The sequence below is a fragment of the Lissotriton vulgaris genome, chromosome 5 (assembly GCF_964263255.1).
Source record: "Lissotriton vulgaris chromosome 5, aLisVul1.2, whole genome shotgun sequence".
Taxonomy (NCBI): Eukaryota; Metazoa; Chordata; class Amphibia; order Caudata; family Salamandridae; genus Lissotriton; species Lissotriton vulgaris.
In genome coordinates, this window is record NC_141693.1 from 1,888,989,455 (window position 1) to 1,889,012,760 (window position 23,306).

The 23,306-nt window shown below is 47.9% G+C and overlaps 1 protein-coding gene across 1 annotated transcript in view; it reads left to right on the plus strand.

The window, feature by feature from the left end:
* Nucleotides 1–23,306, plus strand: part of LOC147717633 (E3 ubiquitin-protein ligase TRIM39-like) — a 480,268-nt gene that overhangs the window by 241,406 nt on the left and 215,556 nt on the right. Inside the window, exon 6 of the mRNA XM_086924427.1 lies at nucleotides 7,557–7,583. Coding sequence (XP_086780553.1) covers nucleotides 7,557–7,583 — 27 coding nt within the window. The remainder of the gene's footprint in view (nucleotides 1–7,556; nucleotides 7,584–23,306) is intronic.

Here is a 23,306-nt window from a genome sequence, read left to right on the forward strand (position 1 = left end):
AAACCTCAGGTTAATGCCGTTGTGTCTACCTGCTTTTTCCAATTACGGAAAATCAAGAAGATCAGTAGGATGCTCACTCGATCTGCTCTGACGCAGGTGGTAAGAGCATTAGTGTTGTCTCACTTAGACTACGCTAATGCTATCTACCTCGGTCTGCCTGTCACTCTCAGCAGACGTTTACAGCTGGCACAAAACCAGGCAGCGAGACTGATATATCACCATCCACGATGGCAGTCCGCCAGACCGCTTCTGAGGCAACTTCATTGGCTTCCAACTCAACATCGCACCAGTTTCAAATCGGCCTGCATAATTTTCAAATCCCTTCACAATTGCGGCCCTCAGTTCATTCAAAAACTTCTTCTTAGGTACACCCCCTCTCGCAGCCTTCGCTCTGCTTCCCAAATTCTCCTGACTGTTCCCCGCTACAAGCTGCTGCGCAAGGGAGGCCGTAGGTTTGCCACCCTTGCTCCCAAGTTATGGAACTCTCTCCCCCTGGAGATTCGCTCATGCACCGCTCTTCTACCATTCAGGAAGCTCTTAAAGACATGGTTGTTTACCCAGGATGCGGCCTATTGCTTGAGGCCTCTTGTAAAGTTAGTTCCCCTGCTGGTCAGCGCCATGAAACCTTTGGGTGTGCGAGCGCTTTATAAAATTTTGATAAGATAAGATAAGACCGTGATGGAATTCAGGGGGAGGAGTGCAGGGACAAGGGCTCTCGTTTAGACGATGCAGCAAGAGAATAACTGGATAGAGATATTACTGGGAGTGAGGTCACAGCCGCACTATGGGATTAGCCTCGGGTAAGGTGGCAGGCCCAGACGGGATCCCCCTGGAGGTGTATAAGTCTATTGAATCCGAGATCACCCCGTTGCTTGTGGATCTATTTAATGGGGTTCTGTGCTCAGGGGTGGTCCCGGATTCATGGAGAGAAACCAATATAATAATCTTTCACAAGAAGGGAAAACCTATTGAGAAACCAGGGTCCTATCGTCAGATTTCGCTGATCAACGCGGATACCAAGTTGTATTCTAAGATATGGGCCAAAAGGTTGGGCAGGATCATTAGCGGTCTCGTCTGCCCCTGGCAGCATGGGTTCGTCCCTGGTCATGGTACAACAGATCATACAAGCAGAGCAATAGACTTGTTTGACGCCCAGGCTGCCGCGGGGGGGGGGGGGGGGAGATGGCCATGATCCTGCTCGACGCGGAGAAAGCTTTTGATCGTGTTGTTTGGAGCTTTCTTTGGGGTATTCTTGCAGGGAGAGGTTTTGGTGAAAAAATCATTAGAGCTCTCAAAGCTATGTATCCGGACCCGGTAGCACGAGTAGTGGTCATGGGTGAGAGATCAAACAAAATTGACATTAAGAGAGGGACGCGACAGGGGTGCCCCTGTTCCCCTATCCTCTTCTCTCTATATATTGACCCCCTAATTCAGGAAATATTAGGGTGCCCTAGGATAAGTCCAGTTGTATTTAAAGGCCATGTGAATAAAATTTTGGCATATGCCGATGACCTGGTGGTTATCAGTAACGGTCCCAAGCAGGCACTGCCAGCTCTGGCCCAGATGGCAAAGGCCTTCGGTTGTCGATCAGGGTATCTATTAAACGAATCAAAAACACAGATAATCTGTTCTAAAAATATAGTTAAATCTGATCCAAGATTCGTGGACTCTGCTACCTATTTAGGGGTGAAAATTAATGCTTCAGTTGACAAAATTGTAGAGGAAAATTATCCCCCTCTCATTAAGGTTATAGAAGCTGAGTTAAAAAGAATAGATGTGTTGCATCTTTCATTGATAGGGAGGGTAAACGTATTAAAAATGTCAATGTTTCCCAAAGTGTTGTACCTGTTCCGGGCCATACCCTTATTTATTGATGAAAAAATAATGAAAAATTTGGAATCCATCTTTATAAGATTCATTTGGCAGTATGGCAAGGTCAGGCGCTCCACCAGTTTTATATCACTTCCTAGGGAAAGGGGTGGGTTGGCACTCCCAAACCTAAGACTTTATCACTGTTCCTGCCGCTTGATACAAATGTTTGTCCTTTTTCACTCTGAGGAGGATTCTGGGGCGGAAAATACTGATTTGCAGAGTCCACCCTCAATTTTTTGAGTTGCTGTTGGGGAAAAAGGCAATTGGTCTACTGATGTGCGAAGTTGATCGGAGATTTTATAAGAAGGCTCGACTAAAGACTCTTTACGGGGCCTGGCTGGTCTGGAAATCTATCCTGAAGTTTTTTAATGCTCCTAAGATAAACTCATACTTACATCTGTGTAACTCTAGTCTTTTCCCCCAGCTGGAAGCGGATAGGAATCTTCAGGTTTGGACGGGATTTGGAGTTAAGACCCTAGGTGATATCCTGGAGGGAGTTAGGATGGTGGGGTTCGATGTCCTGCAATGCAGGTTTGGTATTCCATCTAACCATTGGCTGCTGTATGGTCAAATTGTTCGAACCCATAAGGCTCTAAGACCAAAGCTGCCGCCTCCGGTGGATTTCCCTTTGGTTGAGCTATTAGCTAAAGGGTGTAAGAAGATAAAAGTAGTGTATAATCTTCTCGTAATGAGGATCCAAGATGATATGGAGAAGACTGAATGCACTTGGGCTACAAAACTTGGTAACCCCAATGTCGACCTGGATCTTGCCAAATGTCTGAACAAAAAGTTATTCCGGGCCTCTAACCTGCGGGACGCAAGATGGGCGCACACCGCTAGCCTGCGGGCCCAACAGTATAAAACGGTGTTTAACCTTTACCATACGCCGGCAAAATTATTTGCTTGGGGGGTTAGGGAAGATGATAGGTGCCCCAGATGCAATGCCGGTCAAGCAGATATACTGCATATGTTTTTTCATTGTAGTCTGCTAGGTTCGATTAGGGATGAGATAGAGAAATTCTGGGAGGGGTTGCTAGGTCATAAGATCGATCTTTCCCCTACCCTGATGCTATTGGGTACTGACTCTAGGCTAAACCTGGGGAAGAATGAGGAAGCTCTGGTTTTTATGTCCGTTGCGGTATTCCGGATTTTAATATCGGCGGGTTGGAAAGACGCTACTGCTCCCTCCTTCCAGATGTGGCTGTCCAGATTATTGGGCGTACATAACATAGAGTCTAGCCTATATGAATTGAAGGGGGCAAAAAAACGGGAGATTGGAAGACGTTTATGGGCACCTGTTACAATCTGGAGGGAGGCAAGATTGTGATTTAGGATGCAGCACGCTATTTCTATGTGTGTATTGTAATGCTAATTTAGCCTATTTTTGTACATCTTTAATGCTGGGCGGAAGCCCTGTCTATTGTATGTTTTGCTAAATTATTTGTTCCTGCATATTACCTTAGCAACTACTGTCTACTCACACTTTTGGATGCATTAGGGAAGATCTTTGAAGCCAGCTTCTTAGACTGGGCCTTTGCCAGAGGAGTGATTCCCATGGTCCAAGCAGTTTTTTTGCCAAAGCACTCCATAAGGTACAATCTAGCAATTTTACAAACGATTATTGACAAGTAGGTCATATTTAAATTTCAGGTAGTTCATAGTGTATTTGTTCATTTCTCAACCGCCTACGACAGGGTAGATAGACCCACCCTGTGGAGGAAACTCGCAACAATGGAGATACCAGAAGGCCTTCTAAGGTTAATTGCCGCTCTTCATTCTTCAACATGTTGGTGTGTAGATGGGGGTGTGGGTTTGACCCTAAGATCCCCACATCGAACGGTCTGAAGCAGGGATGTCTATTAGCACCTCTTCTGTTCTCCCTTTTTTTAAGTGATTTACCAGACTGCTTTTTAAATATTGATAATTTCCTCCTAAAATAGCTTCACCCAGCATACACACCCTAATGTATGCCGATGATGTGGTCATTTTTGACCTCACACCAATCGGTCTATAGCGAAATATAGATGCACTGTTCACTTTGTATGTATTTTTAAAAAGTAAATATTTCTAAGACCCAGGTAGTACTGTTCAGAGGGAAAAAACATCATATTCATTATGATTGGAAATTAGGTGAGAGGCCCATTGGAGTTACAAAAGTCTATACCTAACTGGGGAGAGTATTCTCTCAGATACTTGAAACTTCCTCCCATTTCCAGCACATAGAACTCAAGGCGGCAGCTCACACAAGTGCCTTACAGAGATGTTTCTCTTCCTCTGGAAAGAGACATTTCTACTTTCTCTTAAAAGTATATCATGCAAAAATCCCTTCAACCTTATGATATGCACTGTAATATAATATACCCATAAGCAAATGGCATAAATTAAACTTGTATGAAGGGAAGCTACTTCGTAAAATAACTACAGTGAGCCAAGTGGTACCAGTTCAAGCACTGCGTCTACAGCTCTCAATAGTAAGCGCCTTTTTCAGAGCTTTGGCTAATATAATTAGAAGGGCATACAATCTACTGCATGCAGAAGAAGACTCCTTAAGGGCCCTCCAAGATTGAAACCTTTAAGAGCTGCACATGACACTACACCTTCAATGAAAATCTAGTGACAGCCTTAGATCATTTTCAAAGCTCAACAGCCCTTCTTCATGCATGTTCAACCGCATTCCTGAATTTATCTCTAAAAATAACATGACACCAAGACACTTGCGCACTGCTGTTATTGCATTATAGGCTTTGAGTGTACCCTAGAGTATAAGATCCGTCAAAAACACCTGAACTTCACATTAGAACAGTGTTTGACGCTACATCATCATGCTGCGCTTAGAGATCTTAGCAATAAAAGCGCATACAAAGCACTGGAAAAATAGAGGAGATAAGACTGGTTTATGTGAATTATGTAGTGGAGGAGTTCAAGAACTAAACCATGTGTTAAATATCATGCACCAGCAAAACTCTGGTAGAGGGATGACATCATTTTTCAAAAATCCATATCTTTTAGATACAATATATTAGCTGTTAGAGATTTGACAGAATTGTTATGATTTCCACCTAATGAATTTATGTGCTACAATATGTATACATGTTTTAAATCCTTTTAAATAGCTGCTATCTGCATGGTTTGTATTAGGAATAATAATGAATTGAATTTGTATTTATTTTTGTTGATCACTGTAGAAGTCTAAATCAAAAAATAAAATGGGATTTGATACAACTGAATAGACTGGGCCCTGCCTTCACATAAAAGCCATGATCATGCAGCCAGCTTGGAGCTAGGGGAGGGAAGGCAGGAAACTTCAAGGACTTGAAAGGGAATTCTTTAGAAAATTCTCCTACTTAAAAGTGAGCACCAGGTTTATATATAATGGATCCTTAGTCATAACTCTTCAGTGTACTCCTGGATCTTTGGATGCTACTGAAGGACTGCTGTGCTCCAAGAATGACTGCCACTCTGCTGCCCTGCTGCCTACTGACCTGCTTGCTGAGATGGAAGACTGGACCTGCACCATTCATCTAATACTGAAGGGACTCCCAACGGTCACCTGACTGACCTCCTGTTCTGAGCTACAGGGACAAAAGCTCCAGAGGCTCCCTGTATCTGCCCATCCGACCTGCAAGTGTACCCTCCTGAACCCTGCAGGCGTATGCTGAAGTGACATCTTGACCCCCAGGAGGAGCTCCTCAGTTCCTGGACCCTTGGTGTGGCATCAGTTGAGCTCCTCTCCCAAGAAAAGGAAGAAATAAGAAATCCGGACGTTTAGGGCACTTCTCAACCACGAACAAGCCTGTTTGCACCAAGATTTTGTTGCCTATGCTGCCCGCAGAGCTCCGATGAACCCGACTCATTGTGCAACAGCGATTACCACCGAAGCCCAGCAATGCGCAATATGCACTTTGAGCAGCAACACCGACAGCTCACAGTGACTGCCAACCTGAAGCTCCAGCAACAACTGTCCGCAACACCCAACAATATCTCCGTGCTACAGTGATGACCATCCATGATGCCTGGCCTGGCCTGCTCTGTGTGCTACATAAACGGCCATCTGTGATGCTCTACCTGCTCCATGTAGACCCCACCACCGTGAACTGAACTCTTTAACCTGGTCTTTTGAAGGTTACTCAGCAGGACTATCCTATCCCCTGTATCGGGCCTGCACTCTATCGTAGTCGGCCTGAACTTGTGACTCTCACCTGGGCTTGTACAACCAAATAGCCACAGGTGGCACTTTGTGTTGTTAGGCACTTTACCTACCTCAAATGTTTAAACTTGCATATCTCTGCTTCTACGTATTTCATTTTTCCTGTGTTGGTCTCAAATTAAAAAAAAATATTCTATTTTTCTAAAATGCTGGTTATTCTTGTGTTGTTTTCACTTCATTACTCTTTAAAGTGCTGCATACATAGTTTACACATTGCCTGTAGGTTAAGCCTGACTGTTTTGGTGTCAAGCTACCAGAGGGTTAAGCACAGGTTAATTTGAGGTTTGCTTTTGTTCCACCCTGACCGAGATTGTGGTTGCTGTTTGAGTAGGTTTCACCCCTCTCCTCCCCCTCACCCTCTCCCTCCCCCAACTAGGAACACCATTTTCAAAAGGGGTATTCAAAGATCTTTGCCCTGCCCAGTAGGCCTATTGGGGCAAAGTTCTGTAGTAGCTGTAGAAAATGGCCGTACACTACACACGAGGTAGAAACGTCCACTCGTCATCAGCCCACCTTAGCAGACAACAATCGTTCTAGGGAGCTCTTAGTGCCACAGATTTTTAAAGACATTCGTGTCCTTGGCATTGCATTTGAAGTTGCATTGATCTTACCTTGAGTAATAGGCACGGATTCCAAGGGCCAACGTCCTAGATGGCTTTAGTACTGTCTGGCAGGATAAATATCTGAATCATTTCCGAAGAAGACCACCTATGTGGCAGCAGCGAGCACAGGGAGTTAAGCTAAGAGCGTTTTTGCTCTGCAGGTCATAAAACGTGGTGCATAGACATCATCGAATGAAAGGCTATTTGGCTGTGGAAGATCTTGTACATGGTTTCAGAAACCACGTAGAGGTCTGCTTGGACAGAGAGGAGAATGTTGAGGTCTGGGAGTGCTGTATCTTGTTCTGAAGGGACGTGGAGCGCTGCCTTTCAGACACTTGTATATGATGCACAGGATCTCAAAGCATTCAGGCCTGTACGGCGCTTGCGGTAAAAATGTAGGTCATAGCACAAAAACAGTTGTCCCATGAATATAATATATTTATTCATACAAAAAAGTGTATTTTTTTTCTTTTTTTGTGAAGCTGTGTACATAAACATCTGTTTTGTATACTTACAATACAAAATTTAATTGCAAGTGATTATTTTATGGTTTAGCTATTGTTAAGGGTTAGGTCAGGGCTTGATTTGATTGGTTTAGTTAAGAATTATGGTTAAATGTTCGGATTAAGGTCTAGAGTCAAGGTTAGGTAATAGAGCTAGGCTATGCTTATGGATTAGTTGGGGTTAGAATTGCATTAAGAGAAGGTGAACTTTTGGATGCCTAAAGGTACGCTGATTTCCTTTCCCAGTCGATTGGATTTTAGAACGTTTCCACTTACAATATACCTTTTCAACTGTACAGTTAATTGTAAATGTTATAGCTGAGCGTGTTTACCTTCTATTTATATTGTTTCTGTTTTCTGTGTTTCTTCTAGAGTGGAGATGGGCCCGTAGATTTGCAGGTAACTGAAGATGGTCCTTCCTTTTGATTCTGCACTTCCTAATTATTTTGTATTTCTTCTTCTTAATTGTAATTTATTGGCAATGTGCAGCAGGTCAGAGGGCCTCTGCTGTAAGCCATGTGGGTTAATTGTGTTCCTTTTCTGGTATTCTTCATGATTTGATCACAGCAGACAATAGAGCAGCTCTTCAGAAGGAAACAGACAATCTGCCCTGCTGCTGATTGTGGCACTGATGGGGTCTTCACTCTGCTGCTGACTTTGCCACTGCTGGGATCAGCAGCGCTGCTGGGATCTGCAGCACTGCAGATATTTGCATTTGGATTGCTACTGGGGCCTGTTCTACTGCTGGAGTCTGCCCAGCTGCTAGGATGTGCACTAGCGCTGGGATCTGAACCGCTGCTAGGGGCTGTAGTGTTGGTGGTTTCTGCAATCGGGCTGGAGTCTCTAGCACTTCTGGGCTCTACCTCTGCTGGGGTTAATATGATTCTGGGGGTCTGTAACTCTGATGGGGTATGCACCACTGCTAGGGTCTGCACTATGCTGCAGTCTGTGCCATTGATGTAATCTGCACCACTGCTGCGATCTGCAAGCACTGCTGGTATTTGAATCCGTGTTACTGCTGGGGTCTGTGCTACTGCTGGGGACTTCACTTCTGCTAGGATCTGCACTAACGCTGGTACCTGCCCTATTTCTGGGAGATGTAGAGTTTGTGGCTTCTGCAATCAGGTTGGAGTCAGAGGCACTTCTGTGCAGAAGCTATGTTGGGGTAGGTAGTGCAGTTGGGCTCTGCCCCACTGCTGGGGCCTGCCCTCTGCTGCAGTCCATGCCACTGCTGTGATCAGCAGTGCTGGTGGGGTCTGGTGGCTCAGTGGACTAATGCCTTCTCTGCAGGGCCCTGTGTTCGACCTCATGTTCACAGGTTCAAATCCCAGCGGCTCTCCTCAGCCTTTCATCCATCTGAGGTTGATAAAAATGAGTACCATTGAGTTGGGTAACAAGAAACATCTGTTATTCAGCAGCAAGATACCTCTGGGTGAACATGCGCTTTACAAATGCACGTTATATTATGTTATCCGCAGCTCTGCTGCTATTTTGATCTGTATTTCTGCTGCAGTCTGTGCTACTGCTGGAGACTTCACTGCTGCTAGGATGCTCACTAACACTGGGATCTGAACCACTGCTGGGAGCTGTAGTGTTGTTGGCTTCTGTAATAGACTGGGGTCCGTAGCACTTCTTGGTCCTATAGCTCTGCTGGAGTCTATATGCTGCTGGGGGGCTGTAGCTCTGCTGGGGGGCTGTAGCTCTGCTGGGGTCTATAGCTCTGCTGGGGTCTATATGCTGCTAGGGGCCTCTAGCTCTCCTGGGGACTGTAGTGCAGCTGGGGTCTGCACCACCACTCTGTGCCATTTATGTGATCATCATCGCTGCTGGGATCTGCAGCACTGCTGAAATTTGTTTCTGTACTACTACTGGTGTCTGAACTACGGGAAACAGCCTTCACAACGCAGCTGGAACCATTCAATACCATAACCACGCAAATGTCTTTACCACACATACCTTTACAGCGATAATGTAAGTGCATCGCAGGTAAGTAAAACTATAAGTCGCGCGACCGCAATGCACTGCTGATGACGTCACATATTAAATCACTCATGACATGGTCAGTGAGATCACTCTTGACATCACTGATGACATCTCAAATGACATCACTGATGACATCATCCAGTGAATGTGTGTCTTTCTGAAAAACAAATATGTTTTATATATGTATATCTAAAGGTCGAGGGAAGAATAAATGTGTAAATAAGTGTCTAAATTGATTTATTTTTTTTGTAAAATTGATTGTTTAACTGACTTATTACGTGTATTTTAGTGAATACATATATTAGCGAGTAATGTTTAAATATTTAAATATCTGTGTCTCACTTTGTGTATAAGTGGCTGCATGGGTTGGTGAGTGGTTAGCTGAATTAACTATAACGGTGGAATTTCAAAGGTTTTGTATGAGTGAAATGTCCAGCTAACCTTAACATGTGTGAAACCTATGGTTTTTTTCAGTGAATTTGCAAGGTTCTTTCAATGCTAATTCCTAACTATAACGTGTGTGAAATCTATGGTTTTTTCAATGATTTTACAAAGTTTTTTCAATGCTAATTCCTTACTATAACGTGTGTGAAACCTATGGTTTAAGTGAATTTCAAAGGTTGTTAAAATGCTAATTTCTGTATACATTTTTATATTTTTTATATATTTATTTTTCCACAAACTGCCTTTGTATATTGTAATACATTGACTGTATCCTGTAATATGCATCGGCACAGCTAGTTTTTATGATTTGGATAAAGTTGAACAGTATAGTCTACATCTTCAATCAACATATAAACACTCAAATTTGTTATGTAACTTTTTTTCCAGTTTTTTTTTCAACGTGCGCGCAAAGTGCACGAACCTCGCAATTTTTTTTTTTTTTTAAACAATGTTTTTTTTGCCCTTCGGGGTCCTTCAGGGAACCCCTGAGAAGGCCTAGGGGGTCAGGGAGTCTCTACCATGCCCCCTTTTCACGTTCTCCACTTTTGTTTTTGACTCTCTTCTGCCTCGGGGTGCGTGCAACGTGCACGCACCCCGCGATTTAAAATAAATAAATAATTTTTGGGGGGCCTTAAGGGGCCTTCAAGGACCCCCTGAGAAGGCCTAGGGGGTCAGGGAGTCTCTACCCTGCTCCCTTTTCACGTTCTCCACTTTTGTTTTGGGCTCTCTTCTGCCTCGGAGAAACAAAATGGCGGCCACCACTTCCTGGTTTCCACCGATTAGAATGTTGACAGACGTCTAACAGCAAATCAGAATTCCGCTCGCGCACACCCGATTCGCGCACGGTGCGCGCTTATAGATAGATATATTTTTTTTCTTTTGATTTTCTCAGACACTACTGGATGGATTTACACTATTTGAGCAAAAGCGTGATCTGCGAATCAGACTCTACCATTTTGCCAAATTTCTTGTAATTCCGTTCAGACGTTCTGGCTGTAGCCGTGTCTAATCGTCCTATGGAAAATTGCATGGGGAAACACGTTTTGGGACCCCCCTTTTTTCTCAGCCCCCACTTGACGAATCCCCCAAAAACTTTCAGGGAAGGAGCGGAGCGGGCCATCTTCTTTGAGAAATTTGCGAAGATTCATCCACCAGCGCCAAAGTTATTTCCAATAGAATGTTGCGGATTTCCTATGGAAACTAGGTCCTAACTATAACTACCCCGAAGCACCTTGATCACATGACAACGTCTTGGGGCGGACGTGCTCCATTTAAAGTGCTCACAGCCAATAATTACGTGCCAAATGACACTGAACATAAAAACATACTGTTATTGCTACCTAACTGCTTAAATGCAGTTACGCTCTGTTGTCTTTAGTTAACCCTTAGTGGTCAAAAGATCTCAAGAACTGCGGTACGATGTTCAACAATCAAGATTGTGATATACATTAGATATAAATAAATACATGAATATAAATACATACATCTATTTGACTAAATTCATCTATAAACACCTAAAGCAGCAGATAACGGAAAAACACTGTGCAAATATTTCAATATACATACTATACAAATACTTCAAATAAATATTTGTTGAATATAAAAATTATCAAAATATAAATATATAATCGCACTAAGAAATAATCATTCTTTCACAGCTTATCCTGTACTGTACTCTAGATGGTGTAAGCCCATCTAGTATTGCTTTCTCTTATCGCAGTTCATAACTGACCCTGCGTTACTATAATTGTGCCCCTATGGGCTATAAACATTGCAATATGCATCCAACGGACATGTGTGCAAATTCGGCAAATAAATAATGGCTAAAAACAGTTACGTGCAACCCTGTGTTACTTCAAATGTGAATGTGTTTTGGTTAAAAATTGTGGAAGAGGCAGCTACCATGTTAGTATATATAGACCCACTTGTCATGTTTGCATATTAGGTTTCATAGGTAAGTGTGGCAATCTTCCCCCGCATTCAGCCCATTGGGATTCTTGGTATCGAGTAGGATAATGTGCCGTGTTTCTAATCTACGCAGTAACAGATCCCGGTCTCCTCCTCTTCTCTGGGGTGGGACCGTGTCTATAACAAAATACCGCAAGTCTGACGCTTTTTTGTCATGTGCCTCACCAAAGTGCCTGGCCACCGGGTACGCAGAGTCGCCGTTGGTGATGGCCCTTAGGTGCTAGAGTATACGTTTATACACCTGTGTCCTCGTGCTGCCTACATAGCGTAGGCCACAGGGACACTCCAGCACGTACACTGCGTACTCGGTGCGGCACGTCAGTTTGTACTTGATGGTGGTAGGTGTGCTGTTAAATGGCGTAGAATACTCTGTTCTGCCTACTCCATTCTTGCAAGCTTTGCAAGATGAGCAACGCAGGAATCCCTTACTTGTGTTTAACCACAAGCCCTTGGTCCTCATCTTTGGGCTGCTTGATACCAGGCAATTGCCTAGTGTTTTTGCGCGTTTATAGGCTATCTTAGGTGCCCCAACAATCTCATTGCCCAATACTAGATCACTCGTAATCTGTGACCAGTTGCGCTTAACAATATTTCTTATGGTACGATGTTGGTTACTAAAAGTGAAGATCAATCGAGTTTCGCTTTCAGTTTTACGGTTATCTGCCTTCTTAGCATTCCCTGTTGCCGGCTGTAAGGTAACTGAGCCAATTGGTGTTATCGATAGAAGGGATGCCCCATCGCGTGCATTGGCTCAGTTCATGGCTCTCTTTATGACCTCGCTGTTGTAGCCCCTCTGTCTAAATCTGTTACTGCATTGTAGTTGAGCTGCTCTACAGTCTGCTTCCGTGCTGCAGATCCGTCTTACACGGAGCATTTCGCCATAAGGTATGCTCCTTATATGATGGGCAGGATGATGGCTACCTGAATGGAGAACGCGATTACCAGCTGTTGATTTCCTGTACAGCTTGGTTTCCAGCCTGCCGTCTCTTACAAAAACTTCTACGTCCAAGAAGCATATAGATGTGTCACTTATCTGGCTGGTGAACTGTAGATTCAACCCATTGTCATTTAGTTTGTCAATGAACTCTGCCGCCTCTTGTGCAGAGCCATCCCAAATTACAAAAAGGTCTATGTACCTTAACCACTGGACTATTTTGGTAGACATGGTGTCTGCAAATTTGAGCGAAAGGACCTGCTCCTCCCAGTAGCCCATATGCAAACAGGCATAACTGGGAGAGAAGCAGGCCCCCATCGCGACTCCTCTGATTTGCTGAAATAACTGCTTTCCAAACATAAAGAAATTGTTCTCCAGACATAAACTGATCATGTCAATAACCATACGGGTATGATCTCTTAACCCCTCCGGTCTAGAGCCTAAGAAGTGCTGCGCTGCTCGCAGGCCGTCCCTGTGATGTATGCTTGTGTATAATGCAGTCACATCAAGAGATATTAATAAGTAACTAGATTTCTACCTCACATCATACACTTTTTTGAGGAAATCACCTGTATCTAACACAAAGGAGGGCAAAGATTTGACCAGGTCTTAGAGAAAAAAATCCACATATTTGCTGGTGTTCTCCAATATACTGTTACAAGCAGATATGATAGGACGCCCGGGAGGCACCTGACTGTTCTTGTGTATTTTCGGTATAAAGTATATTACCGGAGTGATAGGATTTCCATTTTTCATGAACTTAAATTCGTCCATAGTTATCACTCCGGCGCTCCTCCATGCCATGAGTTTGGAATGCACATTGTTCTTAGCAAGATTGACCTCATTAACATCTGCCCTTCGATAACACGTGCGGTTGTTGAATTGCCCCATTGCCTCGTTTAGATACATCTGGCGAGACCACAGTACAACATTTCCTCCTTTATCAGATTGTCTTATTATTACATCAATGTTATTTTTCAATTTCCTCATCAATTGGTGGTATTCAAAGGCTCGATAATTGTGCTTTTTGGAAAAGTTATTGTGTTTCAAATACAGTTCCCTTAACTCTTGAGACACTTTGTCATGTCAATATTGTCCTTTATCATTAATGGACAAAACTTTGATTTTGGTTTGAACTTTGTAGCAATCAAGTTTTGCAACTGACCCGGGCCCGGGCCAAATTGTGGTATTGTTGACTCAGTTTGCATCTCAACTAACGCAGTTAGGAGGCTCTCATCTAGAGCTGGCGAAGGAGAGTACTGTGAACTTGGTACAGCCACCCTGGGAAGTTGAACATTTCTATGTAAACTGTGGTATTTGCGCAACTTCAGTTTTTGAACATATTTGGAAAGCTCTATTTTGGTATCTGCATAGTCAAAGTTAGTTTTTGCGCTGTATGATAGACCTAGCGCCAATATTGAAGTTTCTTTAGTGGTCAAGGGCTGATCGGTGAGATTAATTACCGTGGAAGGTTCAGTGTTGGTATTGCCTATGGCAGCTATCGCCGATTCCATTGATTGCGTTTCTTTTTTGTTTTGTTTGTCGCGCCTGCGTTGTTGCGTTTCCTCCTGGCTGCGCGTTTGGTGTTGATACCTTGCCTCCTGTGGCACCCTGTGCACCTGAACGGAGAGTCTGCTTTCGGTCCCACTGCACCACCTCCAATTCCTGTGCAGGGGTAAGTTTGCGAAACCCCACTCTTTGTGCCCTGGTCTGCTCGTTGTCAGATTCGCTCTCAATATTTGAACTCGCATCCGAGGCTGAAGGGATTTCTGTATTATCCACCCTTGGTGTCGAAGTTGCCTGCGAGGTACTTGCCCCAATTTTAGTGTGGGGTTTCTTGAGGCATCGTAGAAGATTTGCCCATGTTCGTAGTCCAAACGATCTCTTTGGAACTTATACGCCTTACGCCTCTTGATTATATCTTCCTCTCTCTTTAATCTGACAAGCATTTCATCTCTGTACTTAGTAATCTGTAGGGTATTCGGTAATTTGTCTATTTCACCATTCAGCCTTTCCATTTCTAAAAGCAGCTTCGCTCTATCACTTTCCGCGTATTCAACGAGGATGGCCATTGGTCGCTGGGAGGACTCAAGATTACATTCTGCCCAGTCTACAAGCATCTTAGGGTCCGGATTGTCATAAGATGGTGCTAACATTATTCTTAATCCACGCAGGACCCTGCCCACCTACAGATATCCGGTGAGGGAACTATGCTGCCACCATTTAGATTGTTCTGCTTTGCTGGCTTTCTCCAAAGCCTTGAACAAGTCTTTTGCTTTACTGTGAGCCTCTTGCGGGGTCCCTGAAAAGCTAGTAATAGTTCATCCCCAGCCGGGGAGTCGGAAAACATGGTGTTCGCTATCTCAGACCACCCCTGTAACGTGTCGGCGGACAGGGTGGTAGATATGAGTCTTATTAAATTCAATGCCCCGTTTGGTCAATAATAGTCAAAAACGGGAGAATACACACTCCACACGGGACTTACTCGAGTGTTCCGTCGTCTCTCCGAGTACTGTCAGTGCACCTCCCGTCCCGTCCACGATTAGCGTCCCGCCAGACAGCCTCCAGCGAACACCAGCCGCGAACCGGAACCACTTCTGACGTGCTTCCTCGTTTCAATTCCGGAACTACCTCTCTCCCGGGGCAACGAGGTTACTCCTCACGGCGTCGAACAAGGGGAACTCCTGGACTGGAGTCACTGCTTCGATCCTCTTAGCCCAAGCGTGGAGGGGTTTGCCGATTCCAAGGAAGCAATCCTGGAGAATAAGTTCAGCATGGAGACATCCTGCAGCGGTCTGGCAGCAGAAGACGAGGCAAACCCAGGTGTAGTGTTTAGTGATTTATTTAGCTCACCACCACTCCACCATGATGCGTTTCAGTGCCCAAAGCACCTTGATCACATGACAACGTCTTGGGGCGGTCGTGCTCCATTTAAAGTGCTCACAGCCAATAATTACGTGCCAAATGACAATGAACATAAAAAACATACTGTTATTGCTACCTAACGATTATATATATAAATATATAATCTCAAAACACACAAGATGAAGGACGGAATGTTGTACATTGGCAAAACATTCACCCCCAGTCACAGATCTGGGTTTAATCCATTGTTATTTTGCAGATCACGCCACCCCAGTTCACACATTGCCATATGGAAATCATTTTTGACCCTGTGCCTTATGGGAACAGTCCAGCCCGAACTGCCAACCCATGTCTTCCCTGGACCAGAATCAAGCATCCTAGGACCGGTTTCTGGCTATCCGTCTTCATCAGACAGGATAGCTTGACTCCAGTGGCTTAGTGAGCACAGGACCCACGTCTGGGCATACCCTTCCCAAATAGGGCAAACAGCAAAGCACACAAGATGATGGACGGAATGTTGTACATTGGCAAAACATTCACCCCCAGTCACAGATCTGGATTTAATCCATCGTTATTTTGCTGCCTTGGCAGTTCGGGCTGGACTTTTCCATGGTGCATAGGGTCAAGATTGATTTGCATATGGCTGGGTTCAAACTGGAATGGCATGGTGAGCAAAAAAACGATGGATTTAAGCCCAGATCTCTGTACTGGGGTGAATGTATGACATTGTTCTGCATTCTGTCCATCAACTGTTTTTGCGTTTGTCACCCTGAGTGGGATGGGTATGCTCAATCAATCAATCAATCAATCAATCAAGAAACTTACATAGCGCGCTACTCACCCCGGAGGGTCTCAAGGCGCTTAGGGAGGGGGTCTGCTACTGCTCGAACAGCCAGGTCTTGAGTTGCTTCCTGAAGGCGAGGTGGTCTTGGGTCTGACGGAGGTGGATGGGGAGGGAGTTCCACGTCTTGGCTGCCAGGTAGGAGAAGGATCTTCCTCCCATGGTCGTCCTGCGGATGCGTGGAACGGCTGCGAGGGCGTGGCTGGTCGATCGAAGCTGGCGGGTGGGAGTGTAGAAGGTCAGGCGGTTGTTGAGGTACCTGGGGCCCAGGTTGTGGAGGGCCTTGTGTGCGTGGGTGAGGATTCGGAACGTGATTCTCTTGTTGACTGGGAGCCAGTGCAGGTCTCTCAGGTGTCCGGAGATGTGGCTGTGGCGGGGGATGTCCAGGATGAGTCATGCGGAGGCGTTCTGGATGCGTTGGAGTTTCTTCTGTAGTTTGGCTGTGGTACCGGTGTAGAGGGTGTTTCCGTAGTCCAGTCGGCTGGTGACAAGTGCCTGGGTGACAGTCTTCCTGGTTTCGGTGGGGATCCATCGGAAGATCTTCCGGAGCATGCGTAGGATGTTGAAGCACGAGGATGAGACAGCGTTGACTTGTCTGGTCATCGAGAGGGAGGAGTCCAGGATTAAGCCCAGGTTGCGTGCGTGGTCCGTTGGTTTGGGTGCGCTGCCCAGGGCAGGGGGCCACCAGGAGTCGTCCCAGGCGGAGGAGGATGTTCCCAGGATGAGAACTTCCGTCTTGTCAGAGTTGAGTTTCAAGCGGCTGTTCTTCATCCACTCGGCTACTTCTTTCATCCCTTCGTGTAGGTTGGTTCTGGCGGTGGCTGGGTCATTGGTGAGGGAGAGGATCAGCTGCGTGTCGTCTGCGTAGGAGATGATGTTGAGGTTGTGTTGGTGTGCGATGGCCGCGAGGGGGCTCATGTAGATGTTGAAGAGGGTGGGGCTGAGTGATGATCCTTCTGGTACGCTGCAGATGGCTTCGGTGACCTTGGATCTGAACGGGGGGAGGCGGACTCTCTGGGTTCTTCCGGGGAGGAACGAGATGATCCACTCCAGGCCCTCTCTTGGATTCCGATGTTGCTGAGGCGCTGCACTAGGGTGTGGTGGCAGACCGTGTTGAACGCAGCGGAGAGGTTCAGTAGGATGAGGGCAGCTGTTTCCCCGTTGTCGAGCAGGGTACGGATGTCGTCAGTGGCTGCGATGAGGGCGGCCTCGGTGCTGTGGTTGGCTCGGAAGCCGGACTGCGAGGGGTCGAGGGTTCCGTTCGTCTCGAGGAAGGCGGCAAGCTGTCGGTTGACGGTCTTCTCGATGACTTTGGCAGGAAACGGGAGGAGCGAGATGGGGCGGTAGTTCTTGAGGTTGGTGGGGTCTGCTGATGGTTTCTTCAGGAGGGCGCAGAGTTCGGCGTGCTTCCAGCTCTCCGGGAAGGTGGCGGTGTTGAAGGAGCAGTTGATGATGTCCCGGAGTTGGGGTGCGATGACGGAGTCGGCCTTGTTGAAGACTTGGTGGGGGCACGGGTCGGTTGGTGATCCGGAGTGGATGGTGGTATGCTCAGACGTGAGTCCCGTGCTCTCCATGCCACTGGAATCAAGCTATTCTGGCTGATGAGGGCTGAAAGCCCGAAACCGGTCCTAGGATGCTTGTTTCCAGTCCAGGGAGGACCTGGCTTGGCAGTTCAGGATGGACTGTTCCCATGGGGCACAGGGTCAAGACTGATTTGCATATGGCTGGGTTCAGACTGGAATGGCATGGTGAGCAAAAACATTATGGATATAGGCCCAGGTCTCTGTACTGGGGTGAATGTATGACATTGTTCTGCATTCTGTCCATCAACTGTTGTTTTTGTGTATGTATATAAATATATATATTCACTGACAAAACCATAGGTTTTAGGGGGGTTATAGTTAGCTGGACTTTTCACTCATACTAAACCATTGAAATTCCTCTATTATAGTTATAGTGACCCTTGACCCTGTTCGCAGGGCCGGTCGCTCCACTCACCGCACGACCACCGTGTGCCCTGGTCACCGTTGCTGCCGCATCTCTAGCCGCCTCTCCTGCTGCCCTTCTACACTGTGACTCTCCCTGCCTCCGTTCCCTCTCTGCTTGGGCCACTCTGTTCTGCTTTTGTTTGCTGCATTGTGTTGTGCCTTGCGCCAGACGCAACTTTCGAGAAGGCATGGAAGCCGTCGCCAAATGGATGAAAAACGGCTGCCTACAACTAAACACCAACAAAACAGAAGTACTCAATAGAGGATGGCGCAGCGGCTGGGGCGACTGACTCCGGAATCTGGGGATCACGGTTCGATCCCCGGCACCGGCAGCAGATTAGCCCAGCACCATGTGACTCTGGGCAATAGCTTGCTTAATCTTCCCGACGGCCCCCAGCGCCTAGAGACCCTTACGGGTGATTGTGCGCTTTACAAATGTGGATTATTATTATTATTATCATGGGCCCAAACCCAGATGCCTGGAGCGACACCTGGTGGCCCACCACCCTCGGAAACCCGCCAACCCCCACAGACCACGCACGCAACCTGGGAATCATCCTGGACACCGAGCTCAAAATGGACCGCCAGATCAACTCTGTCTCATCTTCCTGCTTCCAAACCCTCCGCCTCCTTCGTAAGACCTTCAAATGGATCCCCGTCGAACACCGAAAGACAGTCACTCACGCCCTGGTCACCAGCAGACTCGACTACGGCAACGCACTCTACGCCGGAATAAACAAAAACCTCATCCGCAAGCTACAGAACATCCCGAACGCCGCCGCAAGACTGGTCCTCAACCTGCCAAAACACTGCCACATCTCCCAGCACCTGCGCACTCTCCACTGGCTCCCCGTCGAGGCGAGAATCACCTTTAAGATGCTCACCCACGCACGCAAGGCCCTCCACGGCACCGGACCAGCATACCTGAACAGCCGGCTCAAATTCCATGCACCCCAAAGGACCCTACGATCAGCCCAGCTCTCCTACGCCGTGGTCCCCCGCACCAGAAAGACCAGATCGGGAGGCCGCTCCTTCTTCCTCGCGGCTAAAGCATGGAACGCCCTTCCGCTCCACCTCAGACAGACAACATCGCTCCCCATCTTCGCAAGAAACCTCAAAACCTGGCTCTTCGACAGACCCCCTCCTTGATGGAATGGAACCTGCACCCCCATCCACCCCTAGCGCCTTGAGACCCTTACGGGTGAGTAGTTGCGCTTTAACAAACCCCTGATTGATTGATTGCCTCTGTCCTCGAGGCTCGCCCCCTCGCCACTAACCCCGTGACTGGTTTCCCACTCTTGTCTCCCCCCGCTCCCCGCCGCTGCTCCCCTGCACACCGCCCCCTTTTCCTTCTCTTCCCGATCCTCATTCGCCGCCCGCTCCCCCCTCCCAGCTGCTCCTCCCTCCCACTTCGCCATATATGGCGGGGACCGCGCATACGCGCAGCGGCCACTCGCAGCGGGTGCGCCAAAGGCAAGCTTGTCTACGCCCGTCCACGCCTGGACCCCGCCTGAGTCAGCCCACCTGACGGAGCTACGACGCCACCACCCTCCACGCACTCAACACCGGCCGACAGCCAGCCTGCTACCGAGCCACCCCGGAACGCACCCACGGAGCATTCACCTGCTGCGCCTCCAAGTTCACCTGCCCTCGGTCCCGCACCGCACCCGCCAGTACCGGCGCCAACCACAACCACCACGAATGCATCCTGCTCAACACCCGCTCCTTCCACAAACACGCCACCTAACTCTGGGACCTCCTTGACTCCACAGCGCCCGACGTCTCCTTCCTCCCGGAAACCTGGATGAACGCCTCCTCAGCCCCCGACATCGCCATAGCCATCCCGGACGGCTACAAGATCATCCGGAGGGACCGCGTCAACCAAGCCGGAGGGGGCATCTCCATTGTCCACAGAAACACCATCCGCATCACGACCGACAACGACAACGACACCATCACCACCGCCGAGCACCTTCACTTTAAGATACACACCGACCCCAAGACCACCCTTAGAGGTAGCCTCATCTACAGACCACCGGGACCATGCACCGACTTCAGCGAAGCCATCGCCGACTTAATCAGCCCGCTCGCTCTCGCCTCCTCCGACTACATCCTCCTAGGGGACCTCAACTTCTACCTGGAGAACAACAAGGACAACAACACCACCTCCCTGCTAGACAACCTCGCCAACCTCGGACTCAAGCAACTGGTCAACACCCCCACCCACCGAGCCGGCCACACGCTTGACCCAGTCTTCTCCTCCAGCAACCACGTCTCCTTCAACCACGCCACCGAACTTCACTGGACCGATCACAGCTGCGTCCATTTCAACTTCAGGAAAACAACCCACCACCGCCCGCAACAAGCCCCCCGAAGATGCTGGAGCAAGATCACCACCGACCAGCTCACCACCCCCCTGACCCAAAACCCACCCACCAACACTTCGGACCCCAACGAAGCAGCCCGCAACCTCACACAGTGGATCACTGACTGCGCCGATGCCCTCGCACCACTGAAGAACCCCCCAAGCAACCCTGACAGCAAAATAGCCTCCTGGTTCACCAACGATCTCAAAGACTCCAAGAAATCCTGCTTTGCCCTCGAGAAAGCCTAGCGCCACGACCAATCAGCGGAAAACATGACATCCCTCAAGAACGCCATCCGCAAACACCACCAGCTGATCCGCACCACCAAAAGGTCATCCTTCAAAGAACGGCTGGACAACAACACCCACAACAGCAAGGAACTCTTCAGCATCGTGAAAGAGCTCTCCAACCCCAATGCCAGCAACGACATCACGCCATCACAAGACCTCTGCAACTCCCTCGCCACGTTCTTCCACCGCAAGATCGCCGATATACACAGCTTCGGCGCTCAGACCACAGACCCGACCACCGAACCAGCTCCCCCCATCACCACCCTCCGCACCTGGACCCCCGTCAGCACGGAAGACACCACCCACACGATGAACACCATCCACTCAGGCTCCCCAGCCAACCCCTGCCCACACCACATCTTCAACAAAGCGGACTCCATCATCGCACCCCAGCTCCGGGACATCATTAACATCTCCTTCGCATCCGCCACCTTCCCGGAGAGCTGGAAGCACGCAGAGATCAACGCCCTCCTGAAGAAACCCACCGCAGACCCCACTGACCTCAAGAACTTCCGCCCCATCTCGCTCCTCCTCTTCCCCGCAAAAGTAATCGAGAAAACCGCCAACAAGCAGCTGACCGCCTTCCGTGAGACGAACGGCTCCCACGACCCATCGCAGTCCGGATTCAGAGCGAACCACAGCACCGAGAACGGCCTTATCGTAGCCACCGACGACATCAGGACCCTGCTGGGCAACGGGGAAACTGCTGCACTCATCCTCCTTGACCTATCGGCTGCTTTCAACACGGTCTGCCACCGCACCCTGACAACCCGCCTCCACCATGCCAGAATCCAAGGAAAGGCCCTGGAATGGATCACCTCCTTCCTCTCCGACACAACCTCAGAGTCAGTCTCCCGCCCTTCCGCGCAGCAGCCACCAAGATCACCTGCGGCGTACCCCAAGGCTCCTCGCTCAGCCCCACCCTCTTCAATGTCTACATGAGCCCCCCTCGCAGCCATCGCACGCAAGAACAACCTCAACATCATCTCCTATGCCGACGATACCCAACTGATCCTCTCCCTCACCAACGACCCCTCCACCGCCAAGGCCAGCTTCCAGGAAGGTATGAAAGACTTCGCAGAATGGATGAAGCTCAGCCGGCTGAAACTGAACTCAAGACGGAAGTCCTCATCCTCGGCCCATCCATCTCCGCCTGGGACGACTCCTGGTGGCCCCCGGCACCCCCCCAAGCCCACGGACCACGCACGCAACCTGGGTTTCATCCTCGACTCCTCCCTCACGATGACCAGGCAAGTCAACACCGTCACCTCGTCCTGCTTCAACACACTCGCATGCTCCGAAAGATCTTCCGTTGGATCCCCACTGGAATACGGGAGGACGGTCACCCAGGCCCTCGTCACCAGCCAGCTGGACTACAGGAACGCTCTCTCCGAAGGGACCACTGCCAAACTTCAGAAAAGACTCCAGCGCTTACAGAATGCTTCCGCACGACTCGTCCTGGACATCCCCCGACACAGCCACATCTCTGCCCACCTGAGAGACCTGCACTGGCTCCCCGTCAGCAAGAGGATCACGTTCAGACTCCTCACCCACGCACACAAAGCTCTCCACAACATGAGTCCCAAATACATCAACAACCGTCTCACGTTCTACACACCTACCCGCCAGCTCCGCTCCGCCAGCCTCGCCCTCGCAGCCGTTCCACGTATCCGCAGAACCACCACCGGAGGAAGATCCTTCTCCTTCCTAGCGGCCAAGACGTGGAACACCCTCCCCACCCACCTACGACTGACCCAGGACCATCTCTCCTTCAGGAAGCACCTCAAGACCAGGCTCTTCGAACAGTAGCGCCCCTCCCCCCCTCCCAGCGCTTTGAGACCCTCACAGGTGAGTAGTGCGCTCTATAAATTTCATGATTGATTGATTGATAGTTGTACTTGCAATAACTCACAATCCACTGCTGATGATGTCACATATTACATCATTCATGACATCACTGATGACCTCTCAAATGACATCACTGATGACATCATCCAGTGACTGTGGTTTGGTTCGATTTAAATAAGTATTATATATATATATATATATATATATATATATATATATATATATATATATATATTGGAATCTGCATTGAAGACTGAGTGGGTGTACAAGAATCTGGATGGAGGATTTACTAGCACTGTGACTGAGTGTCTAAGTGACTAATTTAAAGTGTCTCACTAAATATGAGGTAGTGACTAAACTGTATGAATATCTGTATCACTTTGTCAGTTGTTGTGTAAACTGCTGCACCAGTTTGTTACTACCTATGTGGAAGTCTATATTCGTTTTTAATTAGTTAATTGAGTATTTGTATGAGAGTGTGAATGCGTGTGTAGTTGGGTGGGTGGTGTGTGACTGTTCAAAGATGTATACATAGTTCATTTAGCAGGTATATGAGTTTAAGACTGCATGTGGAAACAGTTGTTTGGATGGGTGA